Raw genomic sequence first — 15,896 nt, 5'->3', positions numbered from 1 at the left:
ATCCCTGCATCTGCCTTCCAAGACTTGGGTGGTGTGGTCAGAGCATTTGCCAGTGAAGACCAAGGCAAAGAAGTCATTGGGAACCTCAGCCTTCTCCAAATCCTGTGCAACCAGTTCTCCCGATAGCTTTCTGAGGGGGCCTACCTTCTCCCTAGTCTGTTTTTTATTTGCTATGTACCTGTAGAATCCCTTCCTGTTATCCTTAATACCCCTAGCCATATGGGAGGTGCCAATACCCCCATAGCCAATTCTAACTGGGCCTTAGCTTTCCTAACCTGGTCCCTAGCTTCTCGGACAACATCCCTGTACTCTTCCCAGGCTGCCTGTCCTTGCTTCCACCTTTGTAAGCCTCTTTTTTCCCTCTAAGTTTCCTCAGCAGCTCCTTATCCATCCAAGGAGATCTCCTGGCCCTCCTGCTGCACTTCCTTCTAGTTGGGATGCAGCACTCCTGAGCTTGTAGTAGGTGATCCTTGAATATGAACCAACAGTCTTGGCCACCCCTGCCCTCTAGAGCTATATCCCATGGAACCTTACTGAGCAGGTTCCTGAAGAGGCCAAAGTCTGCTCTCTTGAAGTCCAGGGCAGTGAGCTTGCTGCACGCTCTTCTCACTGTCCTGAGGATCTCAAATTCAACCATCTCGTGATGCTGCATCCAGGGCTGCCCTGGAGCATCACATTTCCAATGAGCCCTTCCCTGCTGGTGAGCACGAGGGCAAGCATGGCACCTCTCCTTGTCGGCTCCTCTATTACTTGCAGAAGGAAGTTGTCTTCCACACAATCGAGGAACATCCTGGATTGCTTGCGCTGGGCCGTACTGTCCTTCCAATAGATGTCAGGGTGGTTGAAGTCCCCCATGAGAACAAGGGCCTGTGAGTGTGGGGCTTTTCCTATCTGTATGTAGAGCGCTTCATCCACATCCACAGGTTCCTCTTGATCAGGCAGTCTATAACAGATCCCTACAGTAATGTCTCCCATAGCTATTTTCCCTTTAACCCTGACCCACAAACTCTCTGTTGACTGCTCACCTGTCCCCAGACAGAGTTCCATACTCTCCAGCCAGTCCCTAACTTAAAGGGCAACTCCCCCTCCCCACCTTCCGGGCCTCTCTTTTCTGAAGAGCCTGTAACCTCCCATTCCAACACTCCAGTCATAGAAGCCATCCCACCATGTTTCTGTGATGCCTGTTGATATTACACCCCTGTAGATGTGCACACGCCTCTAATTCCTCTTATTTGTTCCCCATACTACAGGCGTTTGTATAGAGGCATCTGAGCTGAGCTCCATATGAAGCCGGCTCATTGGCTGGAGCGGCTGGAATATCTCTACATTGCTCTGAGCATTTATTATAGGTGTTGGCAACTGACTGGGAGTGCTGGGATGGAATGATGCCCCTTCCCCCAACACAATATATGTACCAAAGTGTGTGCATGTATCTGTCCAAGGACTTCTTCAGAAGTATTTTCTAAAAATACATGGACACATTGAGGGTGGTTTTTGTTTTGTTTTGGGTTTGTTTGGTTTTGGTGTTTTTTTTTAATTGGGAAGTAGACATGCAAACTTCTACTAAAGTAGTTTTGAAAACCAGATCTTCCAGGAAAAAGAGATGTAAAAGCAATGCTTTAATGGTTTGTTCTGTCTGTACACAGATGTAACTGCAGGTACCATCAGCCAGAGTCAACACTGGTTCAGTTTTGTAGTCTTTCTCTTTTAAGCAATAGAACAGAATCATTTTGTCCCTGTATTGCCTCATTGTTAAACTTGGTACCAAGCCCAAGTAATCCTCTTCAGAGTCCCACCTCAGTGGTTATCTTGTGCTCACATCTGTTATGCAGACCTTTAGTCTGAGCTGTAGCTGGGTACATCCCACTAAAGCAAATGCTTTCCAAACCTGTTTCAATGGAAGCTGCTTTATTTGGTTTGTGTTGGACAATATCTGCTGGAAAGGGTCCTGTGGAGCCTGGCAGAGAGTGAATCTGCCAGCAGTAAGTGGGCAGGCCTTTGCAGGTTTTACTTACTTTGGTCTTCCTTTTGGCTTTGCTCTGTCCAAGGGTGTAGTTGATGGTGTATTCACGTGAAGTCAGTTTATTCTTCAAAGACTGTTACGCTGTCCTGATTGCCTGTGGAGTCTGCTATGATTGCTCTGCTGTACTTGCATGGCCAAAAGCTGTGCCTTGATTTTTTACAGATGAGATATGTTTTCTAGCCTGCTCTCGGAACCGATTTCTCTCTCTTTCTGGTAAAGGTACAAACCTCGTGAGAAACTGAAGGTTAATTTTGGAACTCCAGAGTTCTTGGCTCCTGAAGTGGTGAACTATGACTTCGTTTCCTTCCCAACAGACATGTGGAGTGTTGGTGTCATCACGTACATGTTGTGAGTAAACCTGGGGGCTCTGCCAAAGACAGGGGGGCTGTGCCGAGGAAGAATGTGGCTGCCCCTGAGTCCACCTGCCTGTGACTTCGCCTAACTCATTCTGTTAAAAACCCAGCCCTTAATGCAAAGGTACCTTGCTGTGCATACTAAGTCTCTAAACAACAAATAAGCCTTTTGATAAATGTGTACATGCTCTTCTCACCATCTTACTCAGTATGGTAAAATGGATCAGGTCTCTTTTTACTTAGAAAAGTCGCCACAAGCATGTCAGAGTTTTCATTTTTGATAGTGTTCTTGAGGACATGGATTATTTTCAGATTTGCAGTCTGATCATTTTAGTAGCTTGGACTTGGTGTGCGACTGCACAGAGGAATTAGTATTGGGTGTTACGTTGTGAGTCTAAAAAATGTCATGTCACAAATAGGGCTAAAACTTTTCTTTGGTATCTGGGTGGTCGCCATGGACAGCTTGTCTGTCCAAACTGCCTTCTGACGAGCTGACTTTGCATCCCAGAATCTTTCACAGATGCTTTCTGTAAACTGGATACATTTCTGGTTTAAATTTTTGTGTGATCCAAAGCCCAACTGAGTGAATTAATAAGCGACTGAAGCAATAAATCTGGGCTTAGAGGCTAATTGAAAAAAGTATGCTATAGGTCAGAATTGCGTTTAATTCAAGCCATGTAAGGATATGGGCCTTGATTCAGGAAAGCTCTTGAATCCCCCTAGCTGTCCCAGCTGGGAAGGCACTGACGTACATACCTAGATCCCGACTGAATTGATTTCCTTTGGGGTCTCCCTATTATTAATGCTCTCTGACGTAGCTGAGTGAACTGCTAGAGAGTAACACTAACATTTACAATGCTGTGTTGTTCCACACTGTTGGCTTATCTTGGTAGGGACTGAGTGGAACACCCCATAGCCGAGAGTCTTTTCCGCTCCATAAGCTAAGAACAGTTGTAAAGCAGAGGATTCACAGAAGAAAAAACACATCTTACATTTAACAACTACTGATTTCCCTCCCCTTCTTTCTTCTTTTAAGGCTTAGTGGCCTGTCCCCATTCCTGGGAGAAACTGATGCAGAGACAATGAATTATGTACTCAATTGCAGCTGGGATTTTGATGCAGAAGCCTTTGAACAGCTATCGGAGGAAGCTAAAGACTTTATTTCCAGACTACTTGTGAAGGAGAAAAGGTACTTCTTTGTCCAATTGTGAGGACAGTAGCACCTAATGACATCATTAAATTTCTCCTAGCCAATGTGTTCATTGCATGCAGCAATGAGAAGTCACTACCTGACACTTTTTATGCTATATCTGTGCTTGGTGAGCAGTTCCTCAGTGATTCAAAAGCCCCTATTTAAAAGGAAAATGTCTATGTACCTTGACTGAAGAAAGTTGCTTTTCACAATAGCCTCAATATAGGCAGATCAGAGGAAATCTGGGAGGACTTTTCTGTGTAGAAATATGTCTTTAGTATTCCTTCTCTGAGCAAAAGCTGTTTCTATTGTTGCCTTGAATTCTCACAAGCCTGAAACAAATTGCAAAAACGTCTCTGGAATGTCATGGAGGATAAATGGAACCTGCAGCTGCAAAAATGCACATGGTTCTCTTCTAAAGCAGTCTACATACTTTTGGTGGATATTAAGGAGCATTTGGGACTTAACTGCATGTGGCTTCTCAGTCTTTGCTCCACTGAAATAGAAAGTGATTGCACAACGTGAAACAACAGGGGAGAGTGAGGATGACATTGATGTCAGACTGTGGCAATGGGGCTGGGTGAGTGAGGAGAGATATTTTTCTCTTGCTGATAGTGATATAATACTAATTAAGCCAGGAAATGAGGCATACAATAAAACAAATTGAATTCAAAGGAGTGCTTTGAATACTAACAACTTCCATATCATTATGTAAATCAGACAAATCAGTTCTAGTACCACATATGAACAGTAAGTGATCTGAGAAGCATAAAAAGAACATCATCGGGGGAATTCAGGTTGGATATAAGGAAGAAGTTCTTCCTTGTGAGGGTGGTGAGGCACTGGCACAGGTTGTCCAGGAAAGTGAATGCTCCATTCCTGGCAGTGTTCAAGGCCAGGCTGGACAGAGTCTTGAGTGACATGGAGATGTCCCTACCCATGGCAGGGGTTGGAACTAGATGATCTTAAGGTCCCTTCAACCCAAACTCTATGATTCCATATTGCCAGCAAGAGAACACAAAGGGATTTTTCAGACGTAAGAAAAACAAACACACCCAAACCATAAAAAGGCAAAATCCAGCATATAACCACAGCTCAATCAACCCACTGCAGGCTTTTCACACTGCTCACCCCTTGAACTAGAGAGTGCAGGAATTGCCACACACTTGTGTTGGCCCATTTAAGGCAGTTTCTTTATCAGTAATGCTGAGGAGCACAGGGCACTCAGAATGGCAGCTAGGGCAGCTGGGTTTACATGGCAGATTTCCTCTTCCGCAGCTGCCGGATGAGTGCAACGCAGTGTCTGAGGCATGAGTGGTTAAACAACCTACCTGCTAAAGCCAAGAAGTTCAAGCTTCGCCTGAAGTCCCAGTTGTTGCTGCAGAGTTACATGGCTCACAGAAAATGGAAGGTAAATAGATAAACTGGCAAATCTACTTCCAGAGGGAAAATCAGCTCAACACAGGCAGAGCCATTCCTTTGTTTTTTGTACAATGGCTCGCTGCTGTCCACAGGCTTCTTTATTGTAAATATGAGTTTGGAAAGTATATTTTCACTGGTAAACTAAGGGTTTTTCTCCTGCACAGTTATACTGATTATAGTTTTAGCAAGTTTGGTTTTCAAATTTAATCCTGATCGGTGTTTAAAAGTTTTACACCTTTTTTTCTTTACAAGTTCAGAGACTTCAGATACTACTTAGCTTTAAATGTTCTTTGCTTGATATTGGAGACTTTTTTTCCATTGACAACAGTTTCATTGTCTCTTGTCACTATGGAGTAGGGACACAACATAAGGCAGTTTTGTCTCTTGTTACAGCTAGCAGAAGTGTGGGAGAGAGAAAAAGTTAGGCTTATACCCATCCAGAGAACTCTCAGGACCTGCCTGATCACCTCATGCTCCTTCAGAACTAAATGTTGTATGAGGAACTGATAAGAATTTTTACTGAAGTCTCTATTGGACTGTAAGTCATGGATACTGAAAGATGAATACAGTGATCTTTCTTGGTACAAAGAAGCCTGTGGAAATGAGAGGAAAATTCAGTGAGGACCATTTCCTTTTCTTTTGTCACTGGAGAGCTGTAGTTCCTTGCCAAGGAGCTAAACCAGAGGCTTACACATTTTCCACTCCTGCAGCCCAGCCATTTGGTTGCAGATTTCTGCACTTGTGTTTTAAAAAATACATAATCTAAAGACATATCACAGAAGCTTATGGTGCGATCAGTCTTGTTCTGCAGTGGTCATCTCCCAGTACAAAGCTGTTCTGCACTGCAATCCACACAAGGTGTGGGTCACTAGAGGTAAATTCATTTATCAGGAGAAAAAACTGTCAGCTACAGAAAAGGTCCTTTACCTCAGCTGTACTTACATTTGTACTGTTGTGTTCTGTTCACAGAAACATTTTTATGTAGTGGCTGCTGCTAACAGGCTGAAGAGATTTCAAACTATGTCTGTCAAGCTTGCATAAGCTTGTGTGAAGCATCTACTACCCTCAGAGCCATGGAAGACACGACATGAAATCATGGAAAAAGAACTCAGTATCTTCAGTAATTTCTACCCCTTTGTTTTCTAATACAAGGTTTCGGGTCTGTCCTCAAATATTGTGTGTGTACTGCAGAGCTTCCAGAAGTGCCTCCAGGAAGAAGTACTGGAATTATTTCTAAAAGCAGAACCTTGTTTTGTTTTTATAAGTTTTTAGTTGTTGTACGTAGTAATGGAAAAACATGGCTGTTACTGGGGCTGACTTCTTGCTGAAGGCTTTGATTCTGCAGAATGTTGTTGGGATGTTCATCTCATACAACATCTTGTCAGTCTTCTGTTTCTCACAGTGAACATGGGATCTCTGACGACTTTCTTGATGACTGAAGAGCACTGCCACAACAGTGGCACAATTTTTCCTCTGGTGTTTGTTACGTAGAACAAAAGATACCAAGAATCCTTCTGTAATTTTTTTCAAAAAGATTATTTTTTTCCCCCAAACATGATGATGATTCAGTGCAACTACACAGAGCTGAATGCTTTGGGTTTGTTGGCTTTTTTAATTCTACTCTTTAAAAAAAAAAATAGTTGTATCCTGTAACTCCATAGTTAGGGAATGGGAGGAATCCTGGTTTGAAATTACTTAAGTCAGTTGGCCATTGCTGCTGTTTCTTATGGTGGGTTCAGCTGAGCTGAATGGATTGATTTGTGGCAGTTTCATCCATCTCCTTCCAAAAGTTAAAATCACCCAATGACCCCTGGGTCTATGGAAAAAGATCCCATGTTGTCCAGAATAGAAGAGACTGCAGATATCCTTTGTATGTATTTAAACTTGTAAGTGGCTTCAACTGCAGCCATTAGTTCTGTAAGTTTTAGTTTGGGGATTTTATTTTCCTCTCAGACAATTTTAATGAAGTCTGAGAAGTTGATATAGTGTGATGTGCAAAACAGGTTTTATTGCTATTTAGTGCCAGGGACATGGTGTGCTACTGGAATCTGCCTTCAGCCCAGTTAGGAGGTTGAAGCCCTTTCCCCTCCCACTTTGCTCCTGAACATTAAATGTTTTCTTCACAATACTAACTACTTTTGTATTTTAAACTTTTTCCTGATGCATAAAGAGCTGGAGCCACTTGCAGTCTCTCAGCTAAAAGTATAACATTATTTATTAAGCCTCTGGTTTCCTTTATTCCTGTTCTAGATTCTGCAAAACCCTCTGTGAGCTGGATGGACTCCCTATCAAAATGAGAAACTATAGCTCTAAAACCAGCTTTCCAGAAAAGCCGTCAAACCACTGTAAAGTTCCGTTTAATTTTATAGGCTCACATGTCCCTTGAATTAGCAAAAGTACTGGTTGCTAATGAAGAGGGTAACTGACTTACCCTACTGTAGTTATTTTTTCCACTCTAGTGCTTCTCACTCTCCAAAGTCCTGAATTCTGGACTTCAGCATTTCCAGAATTGAGACAGATCATTATTAAAATCAAGAGTAATGATCTTGACAGTGTTATCACCTTCTATGAAGGCCCACTTTTGTCCATGTTTTCCTCCCACACTGGTTCTGCATGCTAAATGTGACTGTATTAATTGGTTTGTATATTTCTGAATTAATACTAATAAATGTCATTAAAGTGGAACAAGCCTATTCCTCAGTTTTGGTTTAATCCGTCCCACCAAAAAATAACCCAAAAATGTCTCTGAGAAGATCTTAATGGCAGAATGCTAATGGTAGTAGGCTGGATTTTCTCCCATCCTGAGGACCCTCTGCTACATATTACCATATTACATCAGCCTTTCAACACCAGACATTTTGCTACAGCTTTTACTCAGTGTGGGTTAATTATCCAATATTTTCTCTGCACATTGAGCATCAGTTTGGAGTCTATTCCCCTAATAGTTACTGTTATATTTCATGACTCTTCTCTGAAATGAAATCAGCTCTTGCTAGTTAAAGTTGGCTTCAAGTGATCTCCTTTTTCATGTATTAGGAGAAGTGAAAGGAGAATGGTAAGTTTTAATTTTCCAATTACTGTGTGCTTCTTCCTGCCTTTCTAAGAGAGTAACACACAGATGCTCTTTGCAGTCTTGTATGTATTTCTTCTCCATTTTCTACAGAACAAAGGAGCATCTGGCCAGCAGAATTACTATTTTGTTTCTAATAAAAATCCCATTAGAGTTGGCAGCCATCCCATGGTTCTGCAGTACAGGGGAACCCACCTCTGCAGCCTTATCAGAGATTTCACCACATCCTATGCATTTTGTTTTGGAGTCTACAAAAAGCTAAAAGGACAAACAACAGGTGACCTGTGAGTCACTGGAACAGTAACTCTGACAAAAAACTAGCCCATAACTAATATCTAAAGCAGTTAACAGCATCAACTACTGCAATCCTGGTGTGGTGCCACCCAGGTAAGCAGGAGGATGCACAGCAGTGTGGCCTTTGGCAAGCCATTAAAATACTGCTGAGGAGAAACTCGGGCAGCATTTCAAATCTAAATGCTCACACATGAGATAATTTATCTTTTTTCTTATGGACACTTTGGTTTTCTGGATTGTTTTGAACAACAAAGCAAGAGAAATGGGCTGAAGACTGATTCATTTCATTATAGTTATGCCAGCCCTGCTGGTGTAACTGTACTGCTAAAAGTAATGCTTTTCCTTCAAAACTGTATTTTTAGTAGCTGGGATGAACGTGCAGGACCACAGAAGTGGCCTCTAAGGACTACAGCACAGGGCACTTGCCTGTTCCCTAAGTTTATGACTGCTAGATGTGAAAACCTGTATTGCCCAGATGAGATGCTTGTCCCCTGGACATCTGCTGCTTTGAAGTGAAGACATCACCTGTTTGTGTTTCATTTTGCATTCTAACAGGTTTATACATGACAAGTGCCAAGAACCTTTTCTTTCTACTGTTTTTATTGTTTATTGGAATATCTGGGACCCCCTACAAGCACAAGAGACTTCAGTCCCATATAGGTCATAAAAAATAAATCAAATTCAGTGACTAAACAATGTTTCTTCAACAGTACAAAATCTAATAAAAATTCATCAGCCTTAATTCCTGTACTAACAAGGCACTTAGTCCCCTCCCTCTTTTTTTTTTCCACTACTTCCAGGAAGGGGCCCAGGTGCATATAACTTAGAACTTACAGCATTAAAACATTACCTGCTTCTTGCAGTGAAAGAATGAGGCTGTCCTACCACCCAATGCCATAGCTGCTCAGGTACCAGCCTGGCAAGTAGTCAGACATGCTCCTTGTAAGATTGCCCTAATTCTGGTGTCATTTACTAAAAATAACATTCTTAAAAACTATCTAATAAATAAGCTGGCTACCAGACAGCCATCGCTTATATGCTACAAGGTCTCTTGTTACAGCAGAGGGAGAGTTAAAATTCTGAACAAGCAGAAGATACATTTCTAAGTGGTGCTACAGACACACTCCTACTTGCCTCTTGTGCCTTAGCAGCATTTTCCAGGATTTTCTTTTTCCATTCTTCATAGTCTTGCTTTGTTTCAGTCTTTGGCCGTTTACATGGCATCTCCTCATCATCTTCAGATCCTACAAGAGAAGGAGAAAGTCAATGACAGGCTACTACGGACAATATGTATGTTGCTGGGAATAACCATGGCGGTGAGCAAAGGGTCTGTCACTGTGTTATGTGGATGGTTTGCTGCTCTTCAGCTGCCAGAACTTCTTCACTTCTTCACCTTTGTGTTTGAATGGAATAGTTGTCCTGAATTCTACTAGGACTACTCAGCATAAACACCACTGTCCTGCTGCTTCTCTTTGTCCTTTCATGAGCTAGTGGTCTGCAGAATGCAGTAAGCTGCCATGAACTGAGTATTATGGCATACTGCACAACTAAAATACTAAGCAGCAATATAGCTCAGAACTGCACTGGTGATGTGAGTTTTAGTTCATAGCTGAACACAACTTACCATCTTCTTTCTCGCAGTGCTTCATATTGATCTGAAAGCTTTCAGGTGTCTCTGCAACCACTGGAACATCTTCTTCTAAAAAAAAATAACAAAGCCGCTTGGTGTTCGGGACCCCAGGGATGGTGCTCTAGATGTAATTCTTTAACAGCAGGGCCACCCTCCAAAAGTACCGTCTCCCATTCAGAGCATTCCCTGGTCCAGACAGATGCTCAAGCTGTACATGCAGAGATGCCAACACACTTCAAGAGCTGCACAGACTGAATGGCTGCTTTAACTAGTATTTCTACTGCATTTGCAATCACAGTGATCCACCATGTTCATATCCCAAGCCCACGCTGCTACCCTTCATTGCTCAGGCAGGATTATTAGTTATTTCTTCTCCTTCTATCCCATTTCCACACTTTGTTTTTCAGATGCCCACAACATGCAGGAGCTGTCCATACATACAGATGCACATTCTTCCCTGAACTGGCCCACAAATTCCCAGCTGTCATTAGCTGCCTCAGTGGTAGAGTAAGGTTTTGCAGTTTCTACAGGGCAGTGCACTATGGAAATGTCCATGCCTAGGGAGAGAGCAGCAGCTTTTGGTTTGGGTTCAGGCAGCATTCTAGGAGACTTCAAGATACGAAGCATGAAGACAGGGTGAAGCAGGAACACTGCCTGTGGGAGAGTAAGAATGAAACCCTCGGAAAGGAAAAAGGAGGCAAGTAGGAAGGACCAGATTCAAGGACAGGAAGATGTGTATCATATTTCAGTCTTCGTCCTCCACAAAAAGGAGTGGAGGGAGCTATGGGTTCAAATGGTGAGAAGTGATGATGACAGGTAATGGATGAATTAGTACCAGGAAAGCAAGGCTTAGGCTTGTTAATCCTGTAGTAGGGGAAGGAAAATGCAGAAGTGAGTCAAAGCAAGAGAGGCAGCAAGATGCTTATGTTAATTTGTATGCCGTGTTGCCATGTTAACAGGATGCAGAAAGCAAGCAAGAAGGAGGAATCTAAGAAGGTCAGGTAGTATGGGAGAAGCAAAGAAATAAATTGCAACAGAAGAGGACATAAGGAGCACTGAGATTTTGATAAGAGAGGAAAATACTTATTTCTGGCCTTGTCACATGCTAAGCTGTTGCGCCATCCCCAGAAGCAATGACTGCAACTGAGACTGTGGGAAATTTTGGAATGGCTGGCAGGGGACAGGTGGGTGATCAGAATGAAATTGCCAGTGGAAAGTAGAGAAAGGGCTGTATTACAGGGATAAGGCTGAAAACTTACTGCTGAGCTGCTGGTTCATCTTCTCCAGCTGATTGCAGAGTCGGTCAAATATTGCTTTTTTCACCCCAGATATAGCCAGCATTTTAGTTTTGTCCACTTTTAGCTTCAAACACCTACAAGAGAAAGTTACCTTTGTAACTCCAGCACCTATTACTCAGGTGAGGAGACATTTACAATACCAACACTGCCTGTGAGAATGATGAAGATGGGCCTGATTTATTTTTTTTTTTGCCCTAATTAATCCTTGTCTGTCCCAAATTTGCTTAAAAAAAAGACCCCTCCACCATGCAATCAATACAGCTCAGGAACTGAGAGTCAGGGTTACTTGAGGTTACATAAGGAAATTCTATTAGGAAAAGTGACTCATCAGATTTTGAAGGAACCTGAATAAAATCCTGCTACTCCAAAAAGCTGAATGGAACCCCTATGTCACAAGAACATTTGTCAGGAGCTGTGCAACTAACAGCTCCTGAATTGCTTCACAAGACTTTCATAAGGTGTAATACTGAAGAGAGAAGACATCTGCATGCAAGAAAATTCTTAAAAAGGGTTGGCTGAGTTATGTGCTCCTGACACCTATCTTCCAAGCTGATACAGGCCTACTATACCTATTACATCCACTGGTCAAAGGTTAGAGCACCCTCAGGGTGTGATGGTGTGGGGCTTAGGGCTTTTTCTTCCTCAGCATGGCTACTTCTTGGTGCTCAGCAGTAAGCTAGCTGCTATCCTTGCACTATAAGCAGCATCTCACCAAAAGCTGTTCAACGTTTTGCTTTGTGCCCACCTCAAAATCTATCCTGACAATGGAAAAAAAAAAAAATATCCCACTTTTCCCAGGTTCAACTGTAAGAGGTATTTTTCTCCTTCTTATCTGGTGCAGTGCTGTGTTTGGGATTTAGTCTGAGAACAACGCTGGTAACACACCAATTATTTAGTTGTTGCTCAGCAGCGCTTACTGTGATCCAGGACATTTCAATCTCTCATGCTCTGCCAGTGAGGAGAGGCATGGGAAGCTGAGAGAAAGCAGAGATAAGACATCTGACCCAAAATAGCCAAAGCGGTATTCCATACCTCAGCACGTCATGCCCAGCAGAGAAACTGGAAGTCACCCAGAAGGCCCAGATCGCTGCTCAGGTTGGCAAGTGGTGAGCAATTGCACTGTGCATCAATTGTGTTTATGGTTTTCTTTTCCTTTTCCCCTTTTAGTTTTATATTCTCTCCCCTTGTTATTTCCCTTATCATTATTATTAGTGGTAGTAGTAGTGGTTTGTATTATACTTGAGTTTTTGGACTGTTCTTATCTCAACCTGTGGGGTTTACATTCTTACCATTCTCTTCCCCATCCTGCCAAGAGCTGGAGAGAAGAAGAGGGGCAGTGAGTGAGCAGCTGCATGGTGCTGAGTTACTGGCTGGGCTTAAACCACAAGACCACTAAATCTGAAAAATGTTACTAAGGGATTATGTTATGCTGGTTAGACTGAGAGGAAGGAGAGTGAAATGCTAAACACTTAAAGTTTTTCAGCCACTGTTATGGATACATGCTAATGGAATTATCACAGCATCAGTTACTTCTGCTTTCTCCCGAAGGCAAATACAGTGTAGGCTGGAGACTTCACTGTAAAGAATGCCTGGTTTGATACAGCTGTCTCCATTTCCAGGAGAATGGGCTAAGCAAGACCCTTCAGATAGACTGAATGAATCAGCTGCTTACATTGTAAGTGTTATTTCTGTTTGGTATCTCACTAAGCATTTAAGCCCATAAAGATCCCTCAAGCGCTACTCACCTGCATGCAGTGAATAGTGCAGCCGTTACAAAAAGTGGTTTTGAGAAATCAAGGTCCATTTGCTGTGCTTCAGAGAGGCTGGATTCGTATCTAAAGAACAATAATACGAGTGATAATTGTATAATGCACTTGCCTCAGATGAAGCTGTTGACATTAATTTGTCATGTGGTTCTCAGGAGTTGAACAGGTCTCCTGTTAGAACACTTAGTCCTTTGCAACACAGTGAAGCAGGAACAGCCACTACTGGATGAGAAGAGCAAAAGAGAATAGAGAAAAGAAGGCCATTGGGACCACCTCCTCTTTTTGAATTAAAGGTACTTTAAATTAGGGATCTGGATCAAGGCATGCCAGTAAAGTCTAATACTTGTACTCCCCATCTACACAGCATCTTTATCTCTACATTACATCTGAAAGTTACAATGAGCTGGTTTGTATTAATCCATCCTATAACAGAGGACAGAATTAGAGTTTCTTTGATTCCTCTGTGCATTACACATATATGAAGACTTAAATGTGGAAATATGGAAAAGGACAAAGTGAATGTGCAGCACCGAAGAATTTAATTTTTTATTGTCCACCTGTCTCCAGGCTATATACTAATTTTGCTTGTATTAAGCACTGACAGGCATACCAGGCCTTTGTTCACTGACCTAACAGCATTTAAACACGTGCAGTCAGGATGACAGCACTCCAGACCAGAGCTCTTCAGTGACTGCTCTTGTTAAAGTACGTATTACAGAGTGCAAAATTTTAGTTAAATCTGTTGGATCTCTGCTGATGTGTAAGAACCTATTGTTTTTACAGTTACAGTAATGTGCATTCTGAGACATTTCCTTCTCCAGAAGGGAAGATTTGTTTCTACTGAGCATTACTTCTCAACTGTGACATGACACAAGTTAAATGGAAGACAGTGTGATGGTACGGAAAAATACAGGGTCTGAGAGTCCAGTATTTTTTAAACTATTCCAAATTGAAGAATTGGGATTCACTCAGACAATGCTAAGATTCACAGACTAAGTCTTTCTAACATGCATTCTAAAAAGTGGCCTAGATAAATGGCTGGACTGTCAGTACTAAGAACTCAACTCACCACTCATCAGCAGGAGATACCTGGCCCTTCCAACTATCAAGATCTTTACACATCTAACAAAGGATTTTACTAGTGGCTACCAGTGTGCTCACGAGTGCTTACTCACCTCTGGAGTATTTTTGAAGCAGTGTTCACTGCCTCTGTGCAACAAAACTGCACAGCCAAGTCTCGCATTCTCAGTCTGGGGTTCACCTCTAGCAAACACTCCAAAGACTTCATGGAGCTCTGGTAGGTAGTCTTGTTCAAGCCAGAGAGTTTAATGAAACAGCTCTTTCAACAAAACAAACCACAAGAATTAGCAAGATTCCTGCCAATATTTTATTCAGGCAACCAAAATAGATTTGGGAGAAACTACACAGTGCCATAAAGTTCAATTGCTACATTAAATAAATTTGTGCAATGATTGATGTAAATTTGACTGTACACAGAAAGATTAACAACCTAGGAATGCCACATCTCTTAATTCAGTCGTATTTTTAGACTGTTTCCCTGGAAGTAAGGTTTGTCTTTTCCATATATTATGTCATGGCCCTCTATCAAACCTTTTATTTGGTTAAAAACAAAGGTAACCAAGATCTAGACAACTTGAAGAGATGACCAGTACTTTCATGCTACTCCTCATTGGTCAGCTTCAATTAAATTCTCCTCTGTCTGTGACTGGACTGTCACAAACAACTTGTACCAGACCATTACCATCTACCTGCAGGTCTGCAGATGGAGGTTTACAGGTACCACTAGAGAGAGGGATTCCTTACAGCCACCGCTCCCCTTTCACAATAAGTGGGACAGATCTTAAATTTAACACCCTTGCTGTGGATTTATTCAGTTAAAACCTCTGAAATTACAGCAAGCAAGCTCAGCTCACAAAATGACTGGGCTCAATTTGCCGTTTCAAAATCTGAGTAGTGAAAGCTCCAGCACTGTCTAACAGCACACTAGAGTAACGTCACTTATCATTACTGACCCCTTTCCTGCTCCCAGAACACACTAAACAGAACAGTGATTTCAGTGCACTTATAGAGAACACACCAGCCAGCCAAGTCACACATTGCAGCTTACTTTGTCAACTGGCTGTTTCATGAAGCTAGCTGCTAGGTCCAGGCACATCACAACACCACTTGTAGCTGTCATCTGAGCCATCAATCCCGTGCATTTCACCTGGGATAGCCGCAGGTACTCTTCTGCTTTTCTGCAAAACACCCAGCATACAAACCAGTGTCAGTCAAGCCAGCTGCAAGCCCGTGAGAGCGACAGGACCGGGGCTGATCCCGGGTCTACCCAGCCCAGAACCGCGGCTGCAGAGCGCGTACAAGGGAAAAGGCTGCTGTAGAGCTCGGCGATCCAGGCTCACGCCGCCCTTCTTCACCACTGGCAGGCCGGGGCCCGCGGCAGCGACTCCATCGACCGCCACACCCTCAAGCCCGTGGCTTTCTCTCACACCGATCGGAGCTACTAAGAAGGCCGAGGTGGCTGCGGCTGCGCGGGGCCGGGATCGACCGGGAATGAGTCCAGCGACGCAGCGCTGCCAGGCCCCGGAGAGCCCCGCTCCTGTTATCCCCCCGCGGTACCTGATGACGCCGGGCTGGGTGAGGCCCAAACGCGCGCCCAACCGCCGCACCTCTCCCTGCTCCATACGGGCGCCGCCACCCCCACTCGCCCGCTGCAGCGCGCAGACCCCTGACGTACAGCAAGGTCCGGCAGGGGACTGGCCGACCCTGCCGCCAATCATCAGTCGCTACTCCAATCGCCCTGAAGCGCTCCGCTTCCTCGGAGAGAACC

The 15,896-nt window shown here is 43.2% G+C and overlaps 2 protein-coding genes across 6 annotated transcripts in view; one reads left to right on the top strand and one right to left on the bottom strand.

Moving 5' to 3' along the window:
* The window catches only part of MYLK3 (myosin light chain kinase 3), a 54,969-nt gene extending 48,228 nt beyond the window's left edge, over positions 1 to 6,741 (top strand). For all 5 annotated transcript variants that reach the window (XM_061469328.1, XM_061469329.1, XM_061469326.1 and 2 more), the window contains exons 10-13: positions 2,243 to 2,371; positions 3,413 to 3,565; positions 4,847 to 4,979; positions 5,960 to 6,741. In XM_061469328.1, coding sequence (XP_061325312.1) covers positions 2,243 to 2,371; positions 3,413 to 3,565; positions 4,847 to 4,979; positions 5,960 to 6,031 — 487 coding nt within the window. In that variant the 3' untranslated portion in view covers positions 6,032 to 6,741. The remainder of the gene's footprint in view (positions 1 to 2,242; positions 2,372 to 3,412; positions 3,566 to 4,846; positions 4,980 to 5,959) is intronic.
* Positions 6,742 to 8,875: 2,134 nt separating this feature from the next.
* Positions 8,876 to 15,827, bottom strand: ORC6 (origin recognition complex subunit 6). The gene is made up of 7 exons (XM_061469314.1): positions 15,686 to 15,827; positions 15,177 to 15,306; positions 14,224 to 14,387; positions 13,028 to 13,117; positions 11,244 to 11,356; positions 9,979 to 10,053; positions 8,876 to 9,598 (listed from the first exon to the last, which is right to left on the bottom strand). Exons 1-7 carry the CDS (start codon positions 15,748 to 15,750, stop codon positions 9,426 to 9,428), a joined length of 810 nt encoding a protein of 269 aa, XP_061325298.1. The 5' UTR covers positions 15,751 to 15,827; the 3' UTR covers positions 8,876 to 9,425.
* Between the last annotated feature and the right edge of the window lie 69 nt (positions 15,828 to 15,896).

This window comes from Pezoporus flaviventris, unplaced genomic scaffold, assembly GCF_033815535.1.
Source record: "Pezoporus flaviventris isolate CSIRO_AGI_PZ_B2104156 unplaced genomic scaffold, CSIRO_AGI_Pfla_v1 ptg000056l, whole genome shotgun sequence".
NCBI classification, from domain to species: domain Eukaryota; kingdom Metazoa; phylum Chordata; class Aves; order Psittaciformes; family Psittacidae; genus Pezoporus; species Pezoporus flaviventris.
This window is presented reverse-complemented; position numbering and strand designations above follow the sequence as displayed.

Bases quoted from the DNA above. Each gene is read 5' to 3' on its own strand.
- ORC6 (XM_061469314.1), bottom strand. From the start codon at position 15,750: ATGGAGCAGGGAGAGGTGCGGCGGTTGGGCGCGCGTTTGGGCCTCACC. The intron at 15,307-15,685 runs GTACCGCGGGGG...GGTGTTTTGCAG, and splicing joins ACCCAGCCCGGCGTCATCAG to AAAAGCAGAAGAGTACCTGC. The intron at 14,388-15,176 runs GTAAGCTGCAAT...TTTTGTTGAAAG, and splicing joins TGAAACAGCCAGTTGACAAA to AGCTGTTTCATTAAACTCTC.